The 27,697-nt window shown below is 49.3% G+C and overlaps 1 protein-coding gene across 1 annotated transcript; it reads right to left on the bottom strand.

Annotated features, from left to right (window-relative positions):
• Positions 1-1,817: 1,817 nt before the first annotated feature.
• Positions 1,818-26,407, bottom strand: LOC146782950 (uncharacterized). The gene is made up of 3 exons (XM_085637262.1): positions 26,282-26,407; positions 17,118-17,175; positions 1,818-3,780 (listed from the first exon to the last, which is right to left on the bottom strand). Exons 1-3 carry the CDS (start codon positions 26,405-26,407, stop codon positions 1,880-1,882), a joined length of 2,085 nt encoding a protein of 694 aa, XP_085493388.1. The 3' UTR covers positions 1,818-1,879.
• Between the last annotated feature and the right edge of the window lie 1,290 nt (positions 26,408-27,697).

The raw sequence follows: 27,697 nt of genomic DNA, 5'->3' as shown, positions 1-27,697 counted from the left end.
TGGATGGTCTGATGCCATTTTTTCTCTCCGCCACCGAACAGAAAAAAACAAATAATGACCCTAAGTGTCAATACCGAGCTCATTCACAAACCATCTAACACATCTAGCTGCAGTGGGTGACGAAACTGGGATGGACAACTTAATTAAGGAAATACCTAAGGGCCTGATTATGAGTTTGGCGGTCTTGGATTGGGCCACCACTCTAAGACTGCCAAATCCGACCGCCGGCTGCCCGTCATATTAAGAGTAATCTCATGGTCTGGCAGCTGGTCCTTTGGCATTTCCACGGCGGTGCCTATTAAAAAGGCACTGCAATGGGAGTACCAAAGCCCATTCCTGCACGGCATGGGCTGTAAAGTCCATGCTGTCCAGGAAAAGGGGTGACTGCACACACGGGGCACAGCATGTGCCCCCTGCAGGCACGCCATGGCCCTGAGGCAACAGGGGGCCCTATAGGGGCCCCTATGTTGCCTCGCCACCACAGTTTTCATGGCAGCCTCACCACCATGAAAACTGGGATGATGAGGAACTCCTAATGGCCTCCATGATCCCCGGCGGTTGCGGATGTCCTGTGGCGGTCTAAGGACTGCCACCACGGGCTCGTCGGTCTGATGGACCGGCAAACTCGTAACCAGGCCCTAAGTGCCTAGGAACTGCTGGTCTCAACGCCCGTGTCACATCTTCATATACCTTAAAGCATCTTTCCTCACAAACCTCTGGCTGTCTGGTAAAGTGGGCCAGGAAATGAAGGGGCTGTTGAATCTCATCCTCCTGGTAATAGTAAAAGTTACCCCATCTGGGGTAAATATCCTGAAAGACAAACACATGTTCCTCACATCCATCACTCCATCACGAAATGACACACAGTGAAATGGCCACTTTGATGAACATTCCACTGAAATTCTGAGAAATTGAACGAGTCCCATTGGCAGAACATCTCTACAAAGATCTCAGACTCTATTAGCATCTCATATCATTTTTAGGCTTCAGAGTTATTATGCAGTTTTACTCCTTTCAGTAACTTTTCAAACTAAAGCATGGGCCCCACTCATATGCCTCCCATAAATGTCCTGCAAAACGTGCACAGCAGGGAGAGTTTATCCTTTTAAAAGCCAGACATCTTTTAAGCCAGTGCAGACAGAAAATACAACAAATACATTAAAGCTGACAACTCGGGATACAGACCCCTTTCCAGGTACCTGTGTGTCTAGCTCCCCCAAGCAGACCAGTATGTTGGAACCATTCGCAATGGCCAAGATTGTTGAATAAGGGATGCAGCCGGATATGAAAGGCATGGCCGTGTCACCTGGAAATCACCCATGCCCACTGGCACAAGTGCAACACAGAGTGAACACGTTCAGTTAGAAAATCTCAGAACAGATAATACAAATGCACATATCTCAGAGTTGTTGAGCAGCAAAGAAAGGAGATGTTTCAGAAGATGGAGGAACGCTTCTGCAGATATTTGGTCTGGAGGCGACCACGTTGGGCCATGTTAATGGCGAATTTCGTTTTTGGCTACTATGTTAATACAAGTGAGAAAAGATTTAGCGTAATCCTCACCTCTGGTCCTGACAGAAACTCTTCAGCCCTGATTATGTGAATCATTAATTGGATTTAGCCCTTGTAAGACGCTGCCGTTTCAGCGACCCAAACTACTGTTGGGTGCACGTATACCTTTGTGATTTTGGCCCTGAATGTTCAGGACCCTTCAGAAGAACCCAACATTATGATCATTTTGGTAGCCTTTATTTTATATGCGTTTTCAAATCAGGGGGACCCAGAGATATTTAATTGAGTCTAATATATGTGTGCATACCACAATATTGTAGAAGTTATCCAACATGTTGGCTGGTTGGTGAGCCTGCAGCCCTGGCATCTAATGCAGGCTGCCTTTGGGCACCTGGGTGTAGTGAGACCGGGCGATGATAGCCGGTGGTAGTCTGGGTCCCAAAGACACCTGATTGCCGTCTCTGGAGGCCATGTTGTTTGTGTAGAGAAGGAACGTCTGTTGAGTGGTGGGGTGCACTGTCTCCTTCTCCAGGATGTGCCTGGTATGATCCTTGACTTCGCCCTGCTCTTTGGACTGTAACCTTGTGGCACGTGCGTCATATAGCACGCGCCCGGTTCCTGTATCCGAGCTGTTCAGGGTGATGTTTGGATGGTGAAGCATGGATGCATTCTTGGGGTCAGAGGTGTTAATGACAGAGTTGTGACCGTAGGTGAATCCCTCCTGCTTGTTCACCGAGTGGATGGATGCTTCAGGCTCATGAGAAGGAGCAGATTTCAACTCATTTGATATGTGAGCGGTGTTTGAAATATGTCCTACCGGGTGCTCAGGAAGTGGACATTCCTGAAGGTATCTACCACCTCTTGAATGGTCATAATGGACACTCCTGTTTCGGGGGATGGAGGACGCACGTGCTGGCGTTGTCATCTCAGAGTGATGTCTGGTTCGATGCTCTGCTGTGTTAGTGGTGTGGGAGTGTAGATCAGGGGTGGAGCCCAGATCTGGGGTCAGATGGTGAGGCAGCAGTGGCCGCCCTGCATGGAGGGAGACCTCGCCTATGTTGTAGGCTGAGTTGGAGTGTACCCGGGGTTTCTGTGCCAGTGCGCTGACTTCTGTGGTGTATGAACTGAGAGGAAGTCTCTGGTCAATGTTGTAGGGCAGCCCTAAGGTCCCAGGCTGGGATAGCAGGTGTTCTGTTTGAGGTCTGCGGGATATTGCAGGGGCTGTGGGGTCTGATTCATATAATGTGAATTTTGCGTCAGTGCAGTCCTTCGGAATCCTGTGGCCTATCCATCCATTCTGGAGGTGGAGCTCTGAACACCCCATCTTGTGGCTCTGGTCTGACTGGATCATATGGAGTCTGGAATCTGACATCTCCTCCTGCCCTTTGGGGTCTGAAAATGTCTCCAAAAGTCTTGCATCTGACCAGTCTGCCTGAAGTCGGGTGTCTGGCTCGCTCATTGTAGGCATTGGATCCACATGATTCCTTGGATGTGCAGGGTTCCTCTGAGGTCTTGGGTTCAGACATTTGGTGGAAAGTGTTGGGCCTGTCAGGTCTGTCATATTTGCTTGATCTGCACAGTCTGTCTGGGCCATTTGGTCCAAAGCTCCTGTCTTGGGTGTCAGAGTTGATTGGACAATGGAAGGTCTAGGCTTGGCCAAGGCTGTAGGAATTCTGGGGTCTCCTGGGTACATCTGGGCCATGTAATCTGAATGGTTTACCAGAGGTCTTGGGTCCATTAAAGAGGCTGGGTTTGGCCATTCCATTGAGGTTTGTAAAACTGAACTCGTTCCTCCGGTGGTATCTCCATGAATGTTCTGTGTATCATAAACCTGTTGCATTGATCCTTGCCACCCTTGCTGTGATGGCACATTTATCATCGCCACCGGGTTCTGTGATTTCCACTCCGTTCTTCTGTGACTCTCTTTGTAAAAAAAGCCTGAGTTGTGTCGGCTAGCTCCGTCCTGGAGGTTCCGGCGGCGGAGGTTCCGGCGTTCTTCACGTCCCCCCACAAGATGACACCTGTTGGCCTTCTCGTCGTCTGTGCCCTGGATGTGAACTGGAGGTTTCGCCCCAAGAGCTGGGGTGCAGTCTGCACCATGGTTCCCTTGTACTCTTGTTTGCCTCTTACGGATGCCACCCTCCAGGACGAGGTTCGTGGGGACTGGTCTTCGCTTCGCTGGAGGGTCTGAGCCCTTAGTGCCACAGTCTTCGTTGTTGATAGTTTCTGGAGATTGATTCTTGGCTGCCTTGTGATTGACTCCTTTATCTAGGGAGAAAGGGAAGCATTAGAAGGATAAAGCATGTTTTCTGTGCGTTAGCAATATCAAACAGGACAACACACCTGCAGTAAAAGCACATTGGTGTAACCAAGCAAGGCGATCTGACCCATATTATTATTAAATAATGCTGGCGAATGTCGCAAACACTGGTCTTATTGGCCCTATGAAAACAGGAATGGCAATTCATCTCATACGGGGGGCAAAGTAGGTGAAATTTGGGTGTTTGTATTCATCTAAAGTGAGACATACCATATCGACTAGCTTAAATATTGTGACTCTACACACCTGCTGAAGCATACTTTTGGACAAAGATATACAAAGGGTGAAAAGTAGGAGCGGGCGAAGAACTCTGCTCCACCAGCTGACTCTGCGGAGATTTCCCTACTCCGCGCTCCACTGAGAACGCGGGGGTAGGGGAAAAAACTCAGACTCCGCAGCGGAGTTTGCCAGCCCTCCCCCCCCACTAAATTGGGCATGCGGAGTTCGTGCAAGATGTACGGCGAGGAGGAGGAGGGCAGCCCGGGGACGCCGCAATAAGGTAAGTGACTTTTATTCTTTTTAAATTACGTGTAGTAGCTTTTTAATTTAGGCGGAGTGGATGCGGGTGGCAGAGCAGAGTTGAGCAGAGTTCCACGGAGTTTCCCCCCCAACTCCGTGGAACTCCACGTAGCTGCACTCCGCAAGCTCCACCCGGGGTTACTGAAAAGGTTGATGAACAGTGTTTGCCTTGATCAATAACCATTCCGATAAACTTATGAGTTGTTCCTGGCCTGGTAATGGACCTCTTTCAGGTATCTTACTACCTTCCCTACCTTCAGGTCATAGATTTGTAGACGACTCACATGAATTCCCAATTACCGTTGTAATCTATTCTGATATTAGGTAGCATTATAAAGCGGCCGAGAGTCAACCAGCTTTAAGGATGTGGCCATGGTGGTCATCGCTCTGCCAATGATAGGGCAAGATGCTGCCATGTTTGGCTACTGTCTAGCCAGAATTTAATCAATTATATCAAATCCTTACTTTCTACTGACTGTAATGTGCCATCACCTCCTTTCAAAACCGCATATATCATTTTAGGCTTCAAAAGGTCGGTGACTAAAAGGAAAATTTCCAGACAAGAATATTTCAGTTTTTTTTTGTAGTATTGGTCGAAAACCTCCCTGCGAGTTAGCTCAGACTCTGCAATGTGTTCCTGTTGATATACTACTGCAGAAGCCCCCTAGCTACACCCCTTTAACACCCAAATCATTTATCAGCAGTTCACTGAAATAGAAATAGTCACTCATTCTTGAGATGGACTATACCACAGCACCCAAACATCTCAGAACATGGGAACTCATCGAACTATGTATGATGGAAACCCCGGAAACATGCAGCAGGCAACTCGGACCACCGACTGCACTGCTGGGCAGACCTCAAACTACACAAACGTGGCCAATCTCCAACAGCTGGCACAGGGACCGGACATTAGGAGTAAGCAGTGCACACTTGTTTTTGTGAAGCGAATGCCTTCAAGAGAAGCCATTACACTTACATGAAACTATGACTTAATGCAGACATTTTTTTGTTGTTGTTTTTTTTTTTAACCAAGGCCAGAACGCATACTTCTCATCTGTTGTCTTCACTCCACTGGCTCCCAGTGAAAAAAATAATTTATTTTAAGGCTCTGGTTTTGGTTTTTAATGCCCTCCATGGGATAGGGGCCCCGTACTTACGGGAAAGACTTCAGCCTTAGACGCCTCAACGTTTTTTAAGATCCTCCTCCCAGTCCCTGACTTTAATCCCAAAATTCAGGCTTACACGGGTTGGAGGAAGATCATTTCAGGTCATGGCGTCTCGTCTCTGGAATGGCCTCCCCATCTCTCTACGTCAAAGTTCTAATCTTTTGACCTTCAGACGAAACCTGAAGACGTGGCTTTTTCAGCTTTAGTTCTCCTCCTTTTTTCTCTCCAGGGCGGCGACTTGGGGCGTCTTTTCGTTTTGGTTGGTTGTCTGTGGTCTCTTGTAGCGCCGGGACACTCTTTGGAGTAGCAGTGCGCTGTATAAATCACGAATAACATAACATAACATAACACTTCAAACATCGGGGATAACAGGACAGTCCTGGCCAGTACCCCTGTCTTATAAGATGCTCCCGCTGTACCTCTGCATTGACACTCACAGTATCTGCTGGGGTGAGTGCACAATGCAGTCTCATGCATTGAATCATAGACTTCCAGCTTCCTTCGGTCCGGATGGTCCATGATGGGCTCCCGTTCACACATCCGCAGCCCTTTGCGCGGAGCCTGCAGTGCCCCCTTGTGATGGAGCTACAGCGCATGGGACATTAGGAGTAGGACTGACAAGTGTGCAACATACTGAACCTTCCCCAAGGATGGGGCTTGTGCATGGACGCGCGCTCCGAGGTACTTCACCTCCCATTTGTCCAAAAGAACGGGTAACACGGGGTGAAACGCCAATGCAAGGGTCCCACTGAGATCTGGAGTCTGAGAGGGCGCTGCCCTCTTCCCTCGACCCTTCATCATTGTCGTGCGTGCTTTGATATTTTAATATGTCTCTAAAATTGGATCTTTCCCAGAATTACAAGCTTTAATTCTGCTTCCTCGTTGCACCGAGATTCCCACCATGATGGACACACCATGATGGACACTAGCAGTGGATAATTTCAGCATTTCCGGAAGGCTTTAAATAGCAAGATTTTGCAGCATACTCAACTATTTGAAACAATCCGGCCAGTGAGGGGAGGCGGCACCAAACTCCACTTCCCCAGAAGCCACCATCCCTGAGATGTTTACTGCATGCTGTTTTGTGACGGAAGTCCCTACTCGGAGTGCTGCTCCTGTATATTTGGTTTATATATCTCCTACTCTGGGACACTCCTATCCCTCTGTACCTCCTGGATGGGATGAGACTCTTCTGATGATGGCTGAGTTTCCCAAAAAGGCTCTTCTCAGACCATGTAAAAGCTGTGGCCAAAAGAAACTCTAGAGGGTTCACCCTTATGTACCCCCAGTATAAAGCCAAAGAGTCCAAGATAAGTTGCACATCTTCTGGTAAAATGCAGAGGAAATGAAAAAGTTGCCTCAACTTCCCTCCATCCTCTGGGATGACTCTCAGAGCAGTGCTCCACCCTCAACAAAGGCACAAACGGATAGTTTGTACTTTTCAAAGTCACAGATGTTTGTAAAAGCGGATTCTTCTCGGATATTTCACAGTACCTAGGTTCAAACTATCCAGGATGGGGGGAAGATCTTTCACTTACCTAAGTCCATCACTGTGGAACACCCTTCCTCTCGCCATACGCTAAGAGACTGTTTACACACGCTTCCGCAAATCACTCAAGACCTGGTTATTTAACCAGTAACTCCTTCTATTACTGCCTTCTATTAGCTACACCTAGTCCGCTTGGCGCCGGGAAACCCTTTTTGGGTAGCTGTTGCGCCCTATAAATTAAAATAATAAATAAATAATAAATAAATGTTTCCTCTGTCGCAATGAAGCCTCACCAGACTGTATCAAGACAGACAAAGGTTGACCAAAAACTCTTCAGAAGGGAAAGAAAAGGCTTAAACTTTCACATTTACAACATCATCAACAACAGCACCTGTCGCACTCTGCTCATCGGCGTCTGCTCCGTTGGCAGCTTCTTCGTCGTCATCCATTTCTTTCCATCAGCCTCACTTATGGGCAAGGTTGTCACTGCTTCCTCAATGGCATTGATTTCTTCAGATCCTGTACCATGTTGACGATGCCTGCATTATCGGTTGTACCTTCGTCATCGACACGGTTTGCCGGTACGGGCCACTAACAACGGTTCAGTCATTGGTCATCTCTTCAACAAGGTCCCTGTTGACAACTTCATCATGGACAATGAAGAAAGAACCTGTGCAAAGAGCAAGAAAGCGAATAACCTCCCTGGTGGGTGCAAAAGTCCTTTACTACCAGACCATCGTAGGAAGGTGTTTGCCGAACCCTCGCCACAAACCTTAGATTCCGAGGCTGAGAATGAAGGGAAGGACGAGTGAACTCATACGCCTGCCAATAGCCCAACGCAGTTACACATGAAGAACCAAAACAGTGATTAGGCAGAGCAAGAAGCACATATAATGGGCACAACTACTTGGAGGATGACCCCTCCCCTCCATATTTGCATGACCCAGAAGGATGCACCTGGCATTATGGAGTTCCTCGCTGTGACCATAACCACAGATCCACTGGTCGTACCGGGATCCACCAGTGGCCTCAACCTCCGAATCTCTCGCCACTGCAGCTACGAGCACCCACACAAGCGCCATCACCGCCACTATTTCACCACCTGCCTCGGTCCAAAGGCCTGGTGCTCCCGCAAACAGACGCTGACAACAGTGGATGATGTGGAAGACGAGGAGGAGGAAGAAGGGTAAGCACCCGGGGCTACCCCCTGGGAAGATGCAGATGAATGCAACATCAGCGTTTCAGCAACTACAGACACATCTTCCCCCAAAAATGTGCAGACTCTCTGCCTGATCCTGTCGCCAGGCTCCATCCCTTGGTTGAGAGGGCTAGGCCTGGACGGTGAACTCTGCTCCATTAGTGGAGATTGTGGAGTTTTTTGCACTACGTGCTCCGCGGGGTTTCGGGGAGTGCAGAAAACCACGCTCCGCTTAGTGCAGAAGAGCTTTTTCCTCGCTCGTGCTCGCCAACAGTAAATTGGCGAGCGCCACCCTGGTTGCATCCTACACTCCCCTGGCTACAACCTGTAGCCCCCTAGCTGCAGCCTTCACCCCCCTGGCTGCAGCTGTGATGGAGGGAAATTGACTGGTGCGCACACAAAGAGAAACCGATATACGAGGCAAGAGGATGTCCCAAAAAACAAGACAGAATAAGGGGGAGGTGGTGGGAGTACCCTGGGATACCGCCTTAAGAAATCTGTTGTTTAAGAATATCTCTCTGTGACCCAGAGATGTTACCTACTGGTAACTGTATCTCAGTGGATGATGCTTGTACCACTAAATATAGTAACATTTGGTTATCAAAAAAAGAGAAGAGGCGCAGCTCATCTTGTAGGATCTTCCAGAGAAGGGAACGGCGATGCTGTGATGGATGTGGACCTCGGCGGCTTCCGTCAGCTGGCGGGACGTCGTCCACCATGGGCAGAGGTGGTTCTGTAGCAGCTTTTCAGACCGCAGCTCCAAAGCCTCCACGTGCTGTTTGACAGCCCAGTACTGTTAGGGCATCATGATGCCAACGCATTATAAAACAAAGTCACAGAAGAGACTGCAGGGGGTTGCTAGGGGGTAGGAGGGGAGTCCCCAGCGGAGCTGGGGGTGCAGTCAGGTTTCCTCCTGAGGAGGCTGCAAATACCAGCAGGAACTACAGTGCCTTACTCTTGGTACAGCTGTTCCTTACTGTAGCCAAGAGCATCTACCAGATCAGCATCTTCCAGTCAGATAAATGAAGCATCGAGCACAGCTCGCAAGACACTGACATGGCCCCCCAACATTGACCCCTAATTCCTTCCGCTTACAGGACCATGTGGGGGGAAAAATGAGAGCCCACCTGTGCGGATGACATACAAGTACATTTGACTGATGGCCTCCACTGACCCCTCGGATGACAGAATCCCCCCCACGCCTTCATCTCCTCCAGATCAAGATTCATCTCATGCTCCAGAATTGGGCCTCGTAGTCCAAACCCAGATCCCAGTGAAACTGTATTTTATTCCAGATCTGTTTCTTGCCCAATGGAAATCTGCAGTGTGGTGTCCTATTCTAGAGCCCTCCCAACCAAGAAAGTACCTCGAGAAACAATTGTTCCACTTACAGAGGTACTTCCTTTCTCGAAGAGGGTTTATAGCTTCCTTCACACGGAGGGTTTACAGCTTCCTTCACGAAGAGGGTTTACAGCTTCCTTCACGAAGAGGGTTTACAGCTTCCTTTACGAAGAGGGTTTATAGCTTCCTTCACGAAGAGGGTTTACAGCTTCCTTCACGAAGAGGGTTTACAGCTTCCTTCACGAAGAGGGTTTACAGCTTCCTTCACGAAGAGGGTTTATAGCTTCCTTCACGAAGAGGGGTGACAGCTTCCTTCACGAAGAGGGTTTACAGCTTCCTTCACGAAGAGAGTTTACAGCTTCCTTCACGAAGAGGGTTTATAGCTTCCTTCACGAAGAGGGTTTACAGCTTCCTTTACGAAGAGGGTTTATAGCTTCCTTCACGAAGAGGGTTTATAGCTTCCTTCACGAAGTTACAGCTTCCTTCACGAAGAGGGTTTACAGCTTCCTTCACGAAGAGGGTTTACAGCTTCCTTCACGAAGAGGGTTAATAGCTTCCTTCACGAAGAGGGTTTACAGCTTCCTTCACGAAGTTACAGCTTCCTTCACGAAGAGGGTTTACAGCTTCCTTCACGAAGAGGGTTTATAGCTTCCTTCACGAAGAGGGGTGACAGCTTCCTTCACCAAGAGGGTTTACAGCTTCCTTCACAAAGAGGGTTTACAGCTTCCTTGAGGGTTTACAGCTACCTTCAAAAAGAGGGTTTACAGCTTCCTTCACAAAGAGGGTTTATAGCTTCCTTCACGAAGTTACAGCTTCCTTCACGAAGTTACAGCTTCCTTCACGAAGAGGGTTTACAGCTTCCTTCACGAAGAGGGTTTACAGCTTCCTTCACAAAGAGGGTTTATAGCTTCCTTCACGAAGAGAGGTGACAGCTTCCTTCACCAAGAGGGTTTACAGCTTCCTTCACAAAGAGGGTTTACAGCTTCCTTGAGGGTTTACAGCTTCCTTCAAAAAGAGGGTTTACAGCTTCCTTCACAAAGAGGGTTTATAGCTTCCTTCACGAAGTTACAGCTTCCTTCACGAAGTTAAAGCTTCCTTCACGAAGAGGGTTTACAGCTTCCTTCACGAAGAGGGTTTACAGCTTCCTTCACGAAGAGGGTTTACAGCTTCCTTCACAAAGAGGGTTTACAGCTTCCTTCACAAAGAGGGTTTACAGCTTCCTTCACAAAGAGGGTTTACAGCTTCGTTCACAAAGAGGGTTTACAGCTTCGTTCATGAAGAGGGTTTACAGCTTCGTTCACGAAGAGGGTTTACAGCTTCCTTCACGAAGAGGGTTTATAGCTTCCTTCACGAAGAGGGTTTACAGCTTTCTTCACGAAGAGGGTTTACAGCTTCCTTCACAAAGAGGGTTTATAGCTTCCTTCACGAAGTTACCGCTTCCTTCACGAAGAGGGTTTACAGCTTCCTTCACGAAGAGGGTTTATAGTTTACTTCACAAAGAGGGTTTAGAGCTTCCTTCACAAAGAGGGTTTACAGCTTCCTTCACAAAGGGGGTTTACAGCTTCCTTCACGAAGAGGGTTTACAGCTTCCTTCATGAAGAGGGTTTACAGCTTCCTTCACGAAGAGGGTTTACAGCATGCTTCGACTAACATGATGCTTACTTTCCTATGCACATATGTACTAAGCAGCGCCACTCCGCGTGCTTCAAGGTCCCAGCCACCATTTGATCCTACTTTCCAGAATCTAAGTTGGCTGTGATGCTTGACATACTTGGGCGGTGCTGAAACTGGCACAGTTATTATAATCTGTGTGCCAGGGTGTTGTAATACTAGCCTAGCTATGGTGCCTAACATGAATGGGGAGCTGACCTTGCTGTGGTACTTAGCATGCTGTGGAGATGTGATCCTGGCCTGGCTGTGGCACTTTGCATGCTGTGGAGATGTGATCCTGGCCTGGCTGTGGCACTTTGCATGCTGTGGAGATGTGATCCTGGCCTGGCTGTGGCACTTTGCATGCTGTGGAGATGTGATCCTGGCCTTGCTGTGGTACTTTGCATGCTCTGCAGATGTTATCCTGGCCTTGCTGTGGTACTTTGCATGCTGTGCAGATGTTATCCTGGCCTGGCTGTGGTACTTAGCATACTGTGGAGATGTGATCCTGGCCTGGCTTTGGTCACATATTCTAGCAAGGTGGATTCTGGTTTGGGCGAGGTTCTTTACACTGTGGGTCACTGTAGAAACCAACCCAGCCGTGGTACTGTGCATACTTGAGAAAACATGGGAACAGGAATTCTGTGGTGATTCGCATTCCCTGCAGTCTGGACACTGGTCTGGCCGTGGTGCTTTACATACTGGGGCAATTTGGACAGTGGCATCATGGTAGTAGCTGTAAATTGGGCCAGAATTACACATCAGGCGCACTGTCACGGTTTGCTCCACAGCACCCGCATATGGTGCAATCTAGGACAGAGCAACTGATTATACTAAAAGTGCACTGTCCTCTGCACAGGCACACATTCTAAAGGTTTGCACATTAGTGAACTTTCATAGGAGGCTGGCTGGCCTCAGCATGAAGCAGGGGAAGGGCTCCCCCCTGTAGGTGGGGACAGTATGTTACTTCACCCATCTCCAGGAGCTAAGTGTGCGCTCCTTGGGATCCCTGCATCCACCTCCCAAGGGGCGCATCTTATGCACCTGTTGATAGGAGGGTGGTGTACTGTGGGAGGCACTAAAAGTTTGGCATATTTAGTAAGTTCCCCTGCTGCACTATTTGGAAAACCTAAGGATTTTAGCGGTATGTTTGGAACGTTAGGTTGTAGATCATATCGTTTGGCTCCATTTTGTTTTCCAAAATGTTCTTAGGGGAGGACCCTCATATACCACTGGAGAGGTCCTAGTTCCCTCATATACCACTAGAGAGGTCCTAGTTCCATCATACACCACTGGAGATGTCCTAGTTCCCTCATACACCACTGGAGATATCCTAGTTCCCTCATACACCACTGGAGAGGTCCTAGGTCCCTCATACACCACTGGAGATATCCTAGTAACCTCATACACCACGGGAGAGGTCCTAGGTCCCTCATCCACCACTGGAGAGGTCCGAGATCCCTCATACACCACTGGAGAGGTCCTAGGTCCCTCATATACCACTGGAGATGTAATAGGTCCCTCGTGTACCACTGGAGAGGTCCTAGCTCCCTCATACACCACTGGAGAGGTCCTAGTTTCCTCATACACCACTGGAGATGTCCTAGTTCCCTCATACACCACTGGAGATATCCTAGTTCCCTCATACACCACTGGAGATGTCCTAGTTCCCTCATACACCACTGGAGATATCCTAGTAACCTCATACACCACTGGAGAGGTCCTAGGTCCCTCATCCACCACTGGAGAGGTCCGAGATCCCTCATACACCACTGGAGAGGTCCTAGGTCCCTCATATACCACTGGAGATGTAATAGGTCCCTCGTGTACCACTGGAGAGGTCCTAGCTCCCTCGTACACCACTGGAGAGGTCCTAGTTTCCTCATACACCACTGGAGGTGTCCTTGTTCCCTCATGCACCACTGGAGAGGTCCTAGCTCCCTCATACACCACTGGAGAGGCCCTAGCTCCCTCATACACCACAGGAGTTATCCAAGCTCCCTCATACACCACTGGAGATGTCCTAGTTCCCTCATAGACCAATGGAGATGCCCTAGTTCCTCCATACACTACTGGAGAGGTCGTAGTTCCCTCATACACCACTGGAGAGGTCCTCGCTCCCTCATGCACCAATAGAGAGGTCCTAGCTCCCTCATGCACCACTGGAGAGGTCCTAGCTCCCTCATACACCATTGGAGATGTCCTAGCTCCCTCATACACCAATAGAGAGGTCCTAGCTCCCTCATACACAACTGGAGAGGTCCTAGCTCCCTCATACACCACTATAGATGGCATTGTTCCCTCATACACCACTGGAGAGGTCCTAGCTCCCTCATACACCACTGGAGAGGTCCTAGCTACCACATACACCACTGGAGATGCCCTAGTTCCCTCATACACCACTGGAGATGTCCTAGGTCCCTCATACACCACTGGAGAGGTCCTAGCTCCCTCATACACCACTCAAGACCTCGTAGCTCCCTCATACACCACTGGAAAGGTCCTGGTTCCCTCATACACCGCTGAAGAGGTCCTAGTTTCCCCACTAAACTTACTAGCTTGCAGTAATTTGGAGGAAGTATTAGGGTGCTGAACGCCGTGTCCTCAAAAGTTGAGAGTGCAATGTAAGGGCCTGTAGTATTAGGGTAAGCCCAGAAATTTAGAGAACCCGGGGTAATGCTATATATGAAGAAAAACAATGGTTCACTCCCAATAAAAAAAGCACTTTATCATTATTACGGATGTTTTTGTTGTTTAAGAAAGCTCCAATGCTCACACTTCAGCGAAGAGGGCTGTGGTGGGTGAGAGGTGATAGAAAGGTGAAACAATCGTGCATCACACTGGAAAAAACATATGACTCATTTTTTACAGTATATGAGGAGTCTATCTAGGTCTGTTGACAATAGCTTCAAGTGTGAGCACTGGCTCTTTCTTAAACAGCACAAAATGCGTAATAATGATAAAAGTAAGCACTGAATTGATCACCTGCCTGTTTCTCCAGTGACTTGGACAGCTGTTGTTGTGTCTCTAAGGACTGAAGACATATTGCTTTTTTATTGGGATTGAGGCCCCAGTGAGCCCTTATTTTTCTCTATATGGAAGGGCCTGTGAGCATGAACCCCTTGGGCCCGAGTGCTGATCACCACTGCTGCGAGAAGGGCCAAAGGGGGAATGACTGGGACAAGACACACTCTATGAATAACCTGGAGGGGTCACTTCGCCCCTGTGTGCTCTGCAGACATTTGGGGAGAAAGGCTGACTGTGTGTTATATCAGCAATTAAAGGCCATGTGTGCCATGCCAACGCCTGGGGGGTCAATTTACTACTTTTACACCTGATCTGTACATCTAGTGCTTTCTACAGTCCCAAAACCTACGAGTTCATTATAGCCCTGAGTCCACCCTAACACCCAAGGGAGTAAACACAGCCCTTGTACACCTTCAACACTCGAGGGAGTAAATACAGCCTTTGTGCACCTTCAACACTCGAGGGAGTAAATACAGCCCTTGTACACCTTCAACATTCGAGGGAGTAAATACAGTCTTTGTACACCTTCAACGCTTGAGTGAGCAAATACAGCATTTGTGCACCTTCAACACTCGAGGGAGTAAATACAGCCCTTGTACACCTTCAACGCTTGAGGGAGTAAATACAGCCTTTTTGCACCTTCAACGCTTGAGTGAGCAAATACAGCATTTGTGCACCTTCAACGCTTGAGGGAGTAAATTCAGCATTTGTGCACCTTTAACGCTTGAGGGAGTAAATACAGCCTTTATGCACCTTTAACACTTGAGGAAGTAAATACAGCCTTTGTGCACCTTCAACGCTCGAGGAAGTAAATGAAGCCTTTGTCCACCTTCTACGCTTGAGGAAGTAAATACAACCTTTTTGCACCTTCAGCGCTTGAGGGAGTAAATACAGCCTTTGTGCACCTTCAATGCTTGAGAGAGTAAATACAGCATTTGTGCACCTTCAACGCTTGAGGGAGTAAATACAGCCTTTATGCACCTTTAACACTTGAGGAAGTAAATCCAGCCTTTGTGCACCTTCAACGCTCGAGGAAGTAAATGCAGCCTTTGTCCACCTTCTACGCTTGAGGAAGTAAATACAGCCTTTTTGCACCTTCAGCGCTTGAGGGAGTAAATACAGCCTTTGTGCACCTTCAGGGCTGGAGGGAAGAAATACAGCCTTTGTGCACCTTCAGGGTTTGAGGACGTAAATACAGCCTTTGTGCACCTTTAGGGCTTGAGGAAGTAAATACAGCCTTTGTGCACCTTCAATGCTTGAGAGAGTAAATACAGCCTTTGTGCACCTTTAACTCTTGAGGAAGTAAATACAGCCTTTGTGCACCTTCAGCGCTTGAGGAAGTAAATACAACCTTTGTGCACCTTCAATGCTTGAGAGAGTAAATACAGCCTTTGTGCACCTTTAACACTTGAGGAAGTAAATACAGCCTTTGTGCACCTTCAACGCTCGAGGAAGTAAATGCAGCCTTTGTGCACCTTCAGCGCTTGAGGAAGTAAATACAACCTTTGTGCACCTTCAGGGCTTGAGGGAGGAAACACGGCCTTTGTGCACCTTCAGGGCTTGAGGAAGTAAATACAGCCTTTGTGCACCTTCAGCGCTTGAGGAAGTAAATACAGCCTTTGTGCACCTTCAACGCTTGAGGAAGTAAATACAGCCTTTGTGCACCTTCAACTCTTGAGGAAGTAAATACAGCCTTTGTGCACCTTTAACACTTGAGGAAGTAAATACAGCCTTTGTGCACCTTCAACGCTTGAGAAAGTAAATACAGCCTTTGTGCACTTTCAACACTTAAGGAAGTAAATACAGCCTTTGTGCACCATCAATGCTTGAGGAAGTAAATACAGCCTTTGTGCACTTTCAATGCTTGAGGAAGTAAATACAGCCTTTGTGCACCTTCAACGCTTGAGGAAGTAGATGCAGCTTTTATCCACCTTCAACGCTTGAGGAAGTAAATACAGCCTTTGTACACCTTCAACGCTTGAGGAAGTAAATACAGACTTTGTGCACCTTCAATGCTTGAGGAAGTAAATACAGCCTTTGTGCACCTTCAACGCTTGAGGAAGTAAATGCAGCCTTTATCCACCTTCAACGCTTGAGGAAGTAAATACAGCCTTTGGGCACTGTCAACGCTTGAGGAAGTAAATGCAGCCTTTATCCACCTTCAATGCTTGAGGGAGAAAATACAGCCTTTGTGCACTTTCAACGCTTGAGGAAGTAAATACAGCCTTTGTGCACTTTCAACACTTGAGGAAGTAAATACAGCCTTTGTGCACCTTCAATGCTTCAGGAAGTAAATACAGCCTTTGTACACTTTCAACGCTTGAGGAAGTAAATACAGCCTTTGTGCACCTTCAACGCTTGAGGAAGTATATACAGCCTTTGTGCACCTTCAACGCTTGAGGAAGTAAATACAGCCTTTGTACACCTTCAACCCTTGAGGAAGTAGATGCAGCCTTTATCCACCTTCAACTCTTGAGGAAGTAAATACAGCCTTTGTGCACCTCCAGCGCTTGAGGGAGTAAATACAGCCTTTGTGCACCTTCAGGGCTTGAGGGAGGAAATACAGCCTTTGTGCACCTTCAGGGCTTGAGGAAGTAAATACAGCCTTTGTGCACCTTCAGCACCTGAGGGAGTAAATACAGCCTTTGTGTACCTTCAGCGCTTGCGGGACTAAATACATCCTTTGTGCACCTTCAACGCTTGAGGGAGTAAATACAGCCTTTGTGCTTTGTGCATCTTAAGGGCTTGAGGGAGTAAATACAGCCTTTGTGCACCTTCAGGGCTTGAGGGAGTAAACACCTGCGTGCTCTCCTACAGACACGTATCAAACAGTGAAAATTGAATGGGCCACAAGATTTAACTCCAGCGATGTAAACAGGATGCAAACCTTACCCATTGAGGGAACACTTCCTGGAGAGGTCTTTAGGTAGTTGTTTATACAGCCCCACACCTGGCGAAAGAAGGAGACAGATTAAAGGGTGAATTTGGGGTAGTAGTTGCAGTAAGTTGGGAAAGAATGTTTGCAATGCATTTTCATTTAAAAAATCATTCATCTACAGAAAAGAACGTTTGCTCGGTCACCACAATCCGAATATCCGGGTATCACCTGAACATATGGATGCCATGCTTCTCTTCCTTAACTAGGTACTAAGTTAACCTAAAAAACGAATTCTCTGGGCCTGGTTTAGATCTTGGTGGACAGGTTACTCCGTCACAACGGTTACGGATATCCCATCCGCTGATATATAACTAAAAATCCCATGTTATCCTGTGAGTAACCCATCTGCCAAGCTCTAAATCCAGTCCTAAGTCGCAGCCTGGATGTCTCACTTCCTTTCCTTGGATACCCTTGCAGAAATATGCTCTTTTCTAACCCCGGGTGTAGCACTACGCTTCGCCCACGTAGTGTACGTAGCGCTGCCTGCTTCGCACTTTCCGAAGTAGGCGAAGCAGGGCAGCGCTACGCACACGCCGAGGGCGAAGCGTAGCTGCTTGCCACCCGCCACCCACCTCCCGCCCGCCCTTCTTTTAAATAATATGAGCAATGAAAAATAAAGTAAAGTAAGTCGACTTACCCGTAAGCGCGGCGTCTCCGGGGCTCCCTCTTTCTGTTTCTAATTTCTTCTGGCAAATGCGCATGCGCGGACACCCGCGCATGCGCATTTCTCACGAGAAATGCGCATGCGCGGGCGTCCGCGCATGCGCATTTGCCAGAAGAAATTAGAAACTGAAAGAGGGAGCCCCCGAGACGCCGCGCTTACGGGTAAGTCGACTTACTTTACTTTATTTTTCATTGCTTATATTATTTAAAAGAATGGCGGGTGGGAGGTGGGTGGCACGTAGTGGGGCTACGCGAAGCGCGTAGTGTGCGTAGATTTGGGCACACTACGTGCTGCTTCACGTAGCCCCACTACGCCCACCCTTACTCTTTTCTCGAAGGTCGTCAAGGTTGGGTCTGCATTAAGGCACCTGAATGCCGCTGCTTCATGGCCCAACCACAAGAGGGCTCCAAAAAGTAACAAAGAAATGTCCTCAAAGTGGCCTTGGTATTTGGACTAAGGGAGTGTCTAAGTGTGGATGGGCCAGATTCACAAACTACATTTTGTAGTAAAAAAATCGCTGAAATTGGGTGTAGAGGGTATATAGGCACTCATACAGTATTCACACTTGTGTTTACTAAGGCTCAAAAGTATACGGTGCATCCAAAAGGGAGAGAAAACACCCTAACTCCCCAAAGCTCAATCTAGGATTGATTAAACTATTCACAATTTATCAGAGCACTTGTGATTAATACAATAGAAAAGACAGTAGTCAAACAATAAAGCACAAATTAATAGGTTGGGTTCTTGTTTTCTTCTCTTTAATTTCCACAGATCCTCCAATCCCTTATGCCAACGCGTTTCGTCATAATAGGCAGTAACCTTACGACTTCCTCAGGGCAGGAATTAATACAAAGTACGAGGTTGTAATATCATTCACATTAAAGTTCACATAATCCCAAGAAACCCAATAGTTGCACCCAGTGCAAAGGGCTATTCAAAACATAGAGTTTGAACAATGTAAGTACAAAGTATATTAATTCATCAGCACATAGACTAACAAATGTAGCCAATTGAAAATTATTGGCACACAATCCAAACAAAATATAACTTGTATATTTCTCAGTATTAGCAATATTAATCTTCATTAATATCATTATTAAGCCTGGGCAAAGCACTACGCTACGCTCGCGTAGTTTGCGAAGTTTGCGCTACTTCGCACTACGTAAATTGCGAGATTCCCAACGCGAGGAGGTCAGGTTTCTCATTGCGAGTGGTCGCGTATGCTCGCGACGAGAAACTACCAGTTCGCGTTGAGAAAGCTGCCGCTCGAGTAAAAATCTACTCGAGCAGCAGAAAACTACAGCTCGCACTGTGCAAGATGCCATTTTCAATGATTGCACAGTGCCGGTTGCGTGTCCGCACTGTGCAATCATTGAAATCGACATCTGGCACAGTGCGAACAAGGTACTACGCAGTTCGCAAAGTGCTACGCGTAGCTCGCGTAGTGCGAACTGCACTTTGCGTAGCTTCGCAAAGTGCTACTTCGCGAACTACGCCCAGGGTTAATCATTATGAAATCTCACATCATGCATAATGACATCGTTATTAATAATACCGTGATTGGGGGAGGAGCCTAGCGCGCAACCAAGATGACGGCGTAGGTGCGAGGCTCCCGAGGACCTCCGTGACCTCCTACATAAATCCTGACAATATCCTGTCCTAGATGAGGGGACTGTGTTGGTGAGCCCGAGCTGAGGCGTCACCCGTTTTCCGTTTCCAAATTGGACCTCGGACACCGGCGGGAGCACCGATTGAGGTTTGCGGCCTTCTCCACGCCGGCCCCCCGGATTGGAGTTGCGGGGCGATCCGGAGACAAAGTGATCAACAGCGGCGGGCAGGGCTGGGCGACTCGCGTGCCCCGCACTTTCACTTTCGCTTTTGCACCCTCCTTGCTGCGTAGGCGAGGTTGGGTTGCGGGGCGGTGTGCGGTGGTGGGGCCTTGTTGGGGTGCCCTGCTGGCCCGCCGGCTGTGATCCGTTCTGCGGACCTGTGGTTGCCCCCCCCCGGAGCCCGTGAACTGGTTTGTCGGCCTTTTCCGAGGTGATTGGCACGATTTGGGGACTGAAACCATGTCCACAAAGCAAGATGGCGACCGGGCAAAGGTGAAATCGACCCGCCGTGGCGCAGCCCATCAGTCCAACAGCATGGACCGCTACACCCTCCAGAAGGGATCTCCCGAGGTGCCGCATAGGTCCCCTGAGGGCCCGACTGATGCTCCTGCTCTGCCCGCGGATCTGACCCTGCGGGATGTCATGGGCGCTATCGCCGAGATGAAGGCCTCGGTGGACCAGCGCTTTGACACACTGGCGCAGAAGATTGACTTGGTCCACGTGGATGTTGGCCTGGTGAGGGCCGACTTATCCAAGACCAATGACCGGGTCGATTCTTTGGCCCACACCACCTCGGGCCTCACAACGGACGTGGCGGCCCTCCAAAAGGAGGTGCGCCGGCTTGGCCAGGCGAGCGCCCTGATGGATCGTCGACTGGAGGATTCCGAGGGTCGGGCCCGGAGGAACAATGTCCGCATTGTCGGGGTGCCAGAGGGACGTGAGGAGGCGGCGGCGGACCTGTTTGTGGAGGACCTGATTCTCACCCATCTCCAGCCCCGGGGGCTGAGTAAATTCTTTGCGGTGGAACGTGCCCACAGGGTTCCCGGAGGAAGACCTAAGGCCGGAGCCCCTCCGAGGCCTCTCATTGCCCGGATTTTCAACTTTCGGGACAGAGACGCTATCCTGCAGACTTCTAGGCTACAAGGACCGGTCAGACTTGACAATATGGACGTAAACTTCTATCCTGACTTCACCCCAGCGGTCCAGAAGCAGAGACTTGGCTTTCTCGGAGTCAAACGTCGTCTACGGGACCTGAACCTCAAGTATGCGATGCTTTTTCCAGCTAAGTTGCGAGTGGAGGTGGACGGTCGCACGCACTTTTTTGATCGTCCCGAAGCGGCCGGGGACTGGTTGGACTCTTTGCCCGGGGATCGGGGCCGGGGGGGTGGGGGTGGCGCGGTTGGAGGGGAGGGCTCGCCGGATCAGGACTGAGGGACTAATAGTAGGCCTCGCTCTGGACAACATTATCGTCACTTTTGACTGTTCGTGTTAGTTCCCCTCCTGTGGAGGTAGTACGGGGTCTCTTGGGGGCTCTCCCTCCTCCTCTGGGGGACTAGTTAGTTTCATCACTTATGGGGCGACAGGCACACTGCACTTTGGGGGGGCTGTTCGGGCTCATGCAGGGGTGCAGGGAGGGGGGAGTTCTGTTGGGATGGGTGGGTTGGGGTGGGGTGTTGTTCGTTTTTACCGCAAGGCAAACCCTTTATTGTATTGGTGTTTTTAAGGTGCTCTCGGGGGGACGAATGATGGCTTCTGTATGTGATGGGGGGTAGGGACCTGATTTTATTGTCCTGGAACGTTAATGGACTGGGGGATAGGATCAAGCGAGGTGTGGTCCTGCAGTATTTGAAACGACTTTCGCCAGATGTGGTCTTTCTGCAGGAGACACACCTTATTGGTAATTCCTTTTGTGCCATGAATCGGCGTGGCTATCGCTTGGTGGCCCACTCGGGCTTCACGTCGGGCTCACGGGGGGTGGGCATCATGGTGAAGAACTCGCTCCCGTTGGAAATAGACGAGGTGCGCCATGATGAGAGGGGACGCTACACTGTCTTAGTGGGGAGAATGGAGGGCAAAGTAGTTGTCTTTGTATCAGTGTACGTCCCACCGGGATTACAGTCTACCACTTTTGCGGACCTGGGGCGCCTCCTCCTTGACCTCCCGGGGGGGCTTCTGGTGGTTGGGGGGGACTTCAATGCGGTGGTTTCTGGGACCGTGGATCGTCACCCCCCTAGGGACCTCCCCCGGGCGCAGGCGTGGCTGTCCGGCTTCTTAGATACACTGGGATTGGTGGACTGCTGGCGCTTAAAACATCCCACGCAGCTGCAGTACACTTACCACTCGGGTGCCCATGGTAGCCTCTCACGGCTTGATTATGTCCTTGTCCCTGCGGCCTATGTTGGGAGGGTAGGAGAGGTGCGCCATTTGGCGCGGGGTATTTCAGATCACTCCCCGCTCCTGTTACACGTTGATGTCTTCCCGAGGGGGGAGGGCAGGGTAGCTCCAATCAATGCCTGGTACCTGCGCGACCCCACCATTCGCGCTGATTTGATTAAATCCTTGCAGCGGTATTTCGATGAGAATGTGGGGTCCGTCCCTTCGGCTATCTCCCTGTGGGAAGCCTTCAAGACAGTTCTTAGAGGGGAGGCCCTCTCCTTTATCTCCCATGCCCGGAGGCGCGAGCAGGAGGAGGTGACCCGGGTGGAGGCCGAAATTGCTGAATTGGAGGGTGATCTAGAGGGTGGGGTGACGGATGCTGCACTACATGTCCTACAACTTAAGCAGGCGGCCTATAGGGCCCTCGTCACGGAGGCGGCCAGGGGCCTCTATAGAGAGCAACAGGGGCGACTGTATGATGTGGGTGACAAGGCTGGTAAACTGCTTGCATGGTTGGATAAAAAGGAGAGAGCGAGTCGTGTGGTCCCGCTGATTGAGAGGATGGATGGTGTGCGTGTTACCGAGCCAGAAGACATTGTCTCTTGTTTCGCGGATCATTTCCGCGAGGTGTATTCCCCGGCTTCTCCCTGCTCGGAGGAGGATTCCCATGCCCTGCTTAGGGATATCGCGCTGCCTTCCCTTTCGGTGGAGGACAGGGTGTCGTTAGATGCCGCTCCTACCTCCGACGAAATTGCCCTCGCCATACGCTCGGTCGCATCCGGCAAGGCCATGGGCCCGAACGGCATCCCTATCGAGTTGTACAAGCTGCGACCGGATGTACTGGCACCCCACCTCCGCGCGATGTTTCTGGCGGCCCACTCGCTGGGCTCCCTCCCGCAGGACCAGCGTCTGGCTACAATCGTGGTGATCCACAAGGAAGGGAGACCCCGAGACCGGGTTACATCCTATCGGCCTATCTCGCTCTTGAATGCGGAGCCCAAAATCCTCGCCAAGGTGCTAGCCAACCGGCTGGTCGGCGTGGTGGGCGATCTGGTCCACCAAGACCAGTCCGGCTTTATTCCCCATCGCAACACGGCCCTTAATCTGCGGCGCTTGCACGGGGTGCTCGCGCGTGTCCCGTTTGTGCGGGAGCCGGCCATATTGGCGTCCTTAGACGCCACCATGGCGTTTGACACGCTCGAGTGGCCATACATCTGGGCGATGCTGGCGAAGTTTGGATTTGGCCCGGGGTTCATCAGCTGGGTCAAATTGTTGTATTCGGGCCCATTGGCGCAGGTGGTGGTGAATGGAAGAGTATCGGTCCCATTCGAGCTGGGACGGGGCACGCGACAGGGCTGCCCCTTGTCGCCGCTCCTGTTCGCGCTGGCTTTGGAACCCCTGGCGGAGTGGCTGCGGTGGCACCCTTCCATCCGTGGTCTCCGTTGGACCCCCGAGTATGAGGACCGCGTGTCCCTATACGCTGACGATATCCTTTTGTACCTAGCCTCCCCGCGTAAATCACTGATTGTCCTGGTTGATGTTTTGCGCTCATTCGGCCGCAACTCAGGCCTTGTCATCAACTGGGCTAAATCATGTGTGTATGTGCTTTCCGGGGAGGCTCCCGTCCTCCCGCGGGACTGCCCGATCCAGATTGCCTCTCAGGGGTTTCGGTACCTGGGTGTTTATATTACTCTGGACCCGGAGGCCCGCTACGAGCGGAATTTGCTTCCCCCCCTCCAGCGCTTGAAGGAGGACGTCGCGCGCTGGCGGCGCCTGCCGCTTTCGCCGCTCGGCCGGGCGGCATTGTTTAAGATGATGTCGTTGCCACGCTTCCTGTACGCTCTCCAGAACACTATGGATTTAGTCCCGGCGCGCTACTTCCGTGAGGTGGAGAGTCTACAGCGCCGCCTGTTCTGGGACGGGAGGCCGCGTATTGCCCTGGCGAAGTTGACGCTCCCATGGTACGACGGGGGGATTGCCCTCCCAGATATTAAACGGTATTACTGGGCCTCCCAGCTAGCTGCAATTAATCATGGCCTTTACGGGCCCGCCTTAAACCCGGCATTTGAAATGGACAAGATGCTCCTGCCTGGTGGTGACTATAATCGAGCGCTCTACTCTGGCGCGCCCGACCCCCGCCTGACGGGACCTACGCGTGTCATGGTGCGAGTATGGCACGCGGCTACTGCAGCTATGGGGTGGAAGGACCGTTTGACCCGGGCATCACCGTTGTACGCGTCTGAGAGATTGGGCTCCCTGTGGACCTCGAAGGGCTTCGAGAAGTGGGACACGATAGGCATCAGTAAAGTGGGGGATCTCTGGACGAGGGGGGGCTTTAAAACATTCGAGACGCTGCAGACGGAGTTTCAGCTGCAGGGCAGTGAATACTTTCGGTACTTGCAGGTCCGTCACGCACTGGGCTCCGTCTTCCCAGACGTCGCCTCCATCCCGGAGTCTTCCCCCCTGGAGGATAGAGTGCTGGATGGCCACGTTCCGGACAGCACGATCTCCCTTATTTACAAAAAATTGATTAATGACCGCTCGGGCTTGCTGACTGGCCTCCGCGAGGCTTGGGTTGCCGATGGGCTGGAGTCGGACGACGAGGACTGGATTTCCGCGGTGGCCTCTCCGAAGGAGGTGGCCATACCGGCTTGCCTTCGCTTCGTCCAGCTTAAGATACTCCACCGGGTTTACCTGACGGGGCCAAGGCTTCTGCGTATGGGCTATGCTGAGGATGGGTTGTGTAAGCGTGGATGTGGTGCTTTGGCGACTTTTTTGCATATTTTGTGGGAATGCCCGAAGGTGGAGCGATTCTGGCGTGGTGTGCATGAGGTCCTGCGAGTGGTTACGCATGTCGCGCTGCTGCCTGAAGCGAGGAGATGCCTACTGAATGTGTGGGAACCAACTGACTACTCGGTTCCGCAGACGCGATGGGTGACTCTGGGATATATGATAGCTAAGCGTGACATTGCTCAACTGTGGGGATCCCAGAGGCCCCCGGCGGTATCGGCCTGGAAAGAACACATGGATTGGTGCATGTTCCGAGAAATGGTGGTGTATGTGGCGAGGGGTAAGCCTGGGGCATGGGTGAAAGTATGGGGCCCCTGGAATGCCTACCGCGGGGGTATCTGCGCGCCACCACTGCGGCCTGCTGCCTCACCAGCCCCGTCCCCTTAGTTGACTCCTTTCCTTAGCCCCGGGCACAGAGGTCCCCCAGTCCTCGATCTGTTCCCCTTCCCCTCTTTAGACTCCTGTGGATGGCTGGGGTCCCCCATTCGGGGAGCACGTGCTGTTACTTTCGATTGCGGGTTGCCTTGCGGGTGTGGTTTTTCGTGTTGTTTGTATAAAATGAAACCGTATTGTGGGGTCAGAGTGATGTGGCCCACGACGTTGATACCTCCTGATTTTGCTTCTCTGCAACGCCAAGTGTTTCTGAACGTATGTCATATGCTCCTGTCATTCTAGCGGCCGGCCGGAAGGTTGTAGGCCCATACTTGTATATTCTTGAGATTGCAAAACGGTTTAAAAAAAAATAAATAAATAAAAAAAATAATACCGTGATTTTGTGGTTATTACACTTGAATCATGACATCAAACATGGTGCAATTTTATATGTACGCAACCCTTGTGACCTCAAGCTAAAATACCTTCGGCTGAGAAAATACCTTGTGGTTTCTTTTCAATGAGACTCTGTGAAGTCAAGGTTGAAAGATACTTAGAACACAAGGCAACGGTCTTTCATGGCACCTGTTTTGATCTCAAACGGCCACACTCTCTGGTCAATGAATCTTACCTCAATAAAGGTAATACACTGATTATTAAATTTCATCCTCTTGATAAATCAAAATCCATTTTCTTTAAGGTGAGTATTCAAAATCCTAAGGAGTAATATGATGTGTTAAAATTTAACCAGAAACCACAAATAACCAAAACGAGTTCTTGCACTAGTGTCAGACAGTTTCTAAAATTGTTAACTGATTTCCCTTACATCAAATAACGCACTTGTCCAAATAATAAAATATCCCAAATATTTCGCCAAGTAAGTCCAGATAAATCTCTTATTGTTTCAACCAGCAGTAAAATGCAATACGTCGCTCCTACAAAGATTACAGAATAATATGTAACACCACAGGCTAACCATATTTCATTCCCATAAAACGTGAGAGATGTCAAGTTCTACTATTTTCCTTTTCCTAACACACGCAGCATCACTCTAGAAGTATCACTCGCCAATATATTATTACCGAAAAAAGGAATAAACTCCACTAAGTCATACCGTGATTTTAACTTTGCTCCTGTATCTCACTAAACATGGCGTTCATTATCGTCGTGATCCGTATTTCCAAATGTTAGGTCCCCAAAGTATCTGGCACCTAAAACAAACAGTAATATAAAGTATGTAGGCTTCAGCCAAAAACTGTATTTCAAACGAATTTCAATATATTACGTGTGCTCTGTCAATACATACCTTCTCCTGCTGTAACTCCACCCGAATACAGGCGTAGTCACCGAGGCTTCCGGGTTCATCGTTAAAGTAATGTGAATCCAACAGTGAAATAGGTCTAATCCGCGGTCTGCTTTCAGTCTGCGCCATCTTAGTGTGGTGGATATGAGTATACAACCCTATGAGTTATTCAAATCAATGTTCCAAACCAAATCTATAATACCGGGCACTAAACGAGATTAAATGCAGTATTAAAAAATTAATTATATTTAACACACTGTGTGTAAATGAGCTCGTGGTGTTTAATTACCGACATTCTACATATCCTCGCAACCAAATTTCACTACTATTGAATCCATTGATCTACTGTTATGTGCAAATTATAGCACCACGGTTGCAGTGCTAAAATTAAACTTAACTTCCAGACCGTGCCATATATCCATCCGTCACCATTAAAAATGAGATTCATATAGAGATACATTATAAGATTATCCAATATTCATTGCAGGTTATAACGTGAGTCCACGAAATCAATATCAAAGAGAATCATAAAGGACTCATACACTACTCATGGTATTCGCAACCAGAGGGAAAATATAGCGTTTTTTGGTTCGATCACATACAAATGTGGTCCTAAGTTTAATCAGGGTATATTTTCGATGGCATTTATTATTGATTCAAGCTCTCAGTCACCTAGAAAGTATTGTAGTTCTTGATCAAAATTAAGGCCGTCCTCCATGGCCCTCAGACGCATGATCCACCTTGCCTCTGTCCTACGCAGCTTAAGCTCTCTATTACCACCTCGTGGATCAAGTTTGACATGTTCAATACCAAATAGCTTGAAAGTTTTGTTTAGCTGTGCAGTTGTGTACGTGCTCTGCAATTGGGTATCTTATGTCATTCTGCTTTATTGCCCGTAAGTGTTCACTAACACGCTCTTTTAGTGCTCACAGTACTCCCCACATATATTTTGGTACATTTACATTCGATAATGTATACCACATACTTTGTGCTACAGTTTATGTTAGTCAGTATAGTATACACTTTGCTATTCTTGACCTGAAATTCTCTAGTCTTATCTTTAGCACATCTGCACATTCCACAATGGCCCCACTTGTAAAAGCCCTTTGAATGTCGAGTCAACCATGTCTGTGATTGTTTATTCAATGGATAACTAGGACTTAGTAAGGAGCCAAGAGTTCTACCTCTCCAAAATGTTATTTGAGGTCGCTCCGTTAGATAATCTGCTAGAGTGCTATCCATTTTCAAGATGTGCCAATGTTTGCACATACTTCTTCTTAATGTACCACTAATAGGTGTAAAATCAGTTATCATCCTAATAGGTGATGTTGTCTGTGCAATGTCCTATGTAGGTTTTAACCCCTTCAGTGCCCCGCCCTTTCCCCGCCCTGTGCCGGCCCTTTCATTAGCGGGCGGGGT

The sequence above is a fragment of the Triturus cristatus genome, chromosome 12 (assembly GCF_964204655.1).
Source record: "Triturus cristatus chromosome 12, aTriCri1.1, whole genome shotgun sequence".
Taxonomy (NCBI): Eukaryota; Metazoa; Chordata; class Amphibia; order Caudata; family Salamandridae; genus Triturus; species Triturus cristatus.
This window is presented reverse-complemented; position numbering and strand designations above follow the sequence as displayed.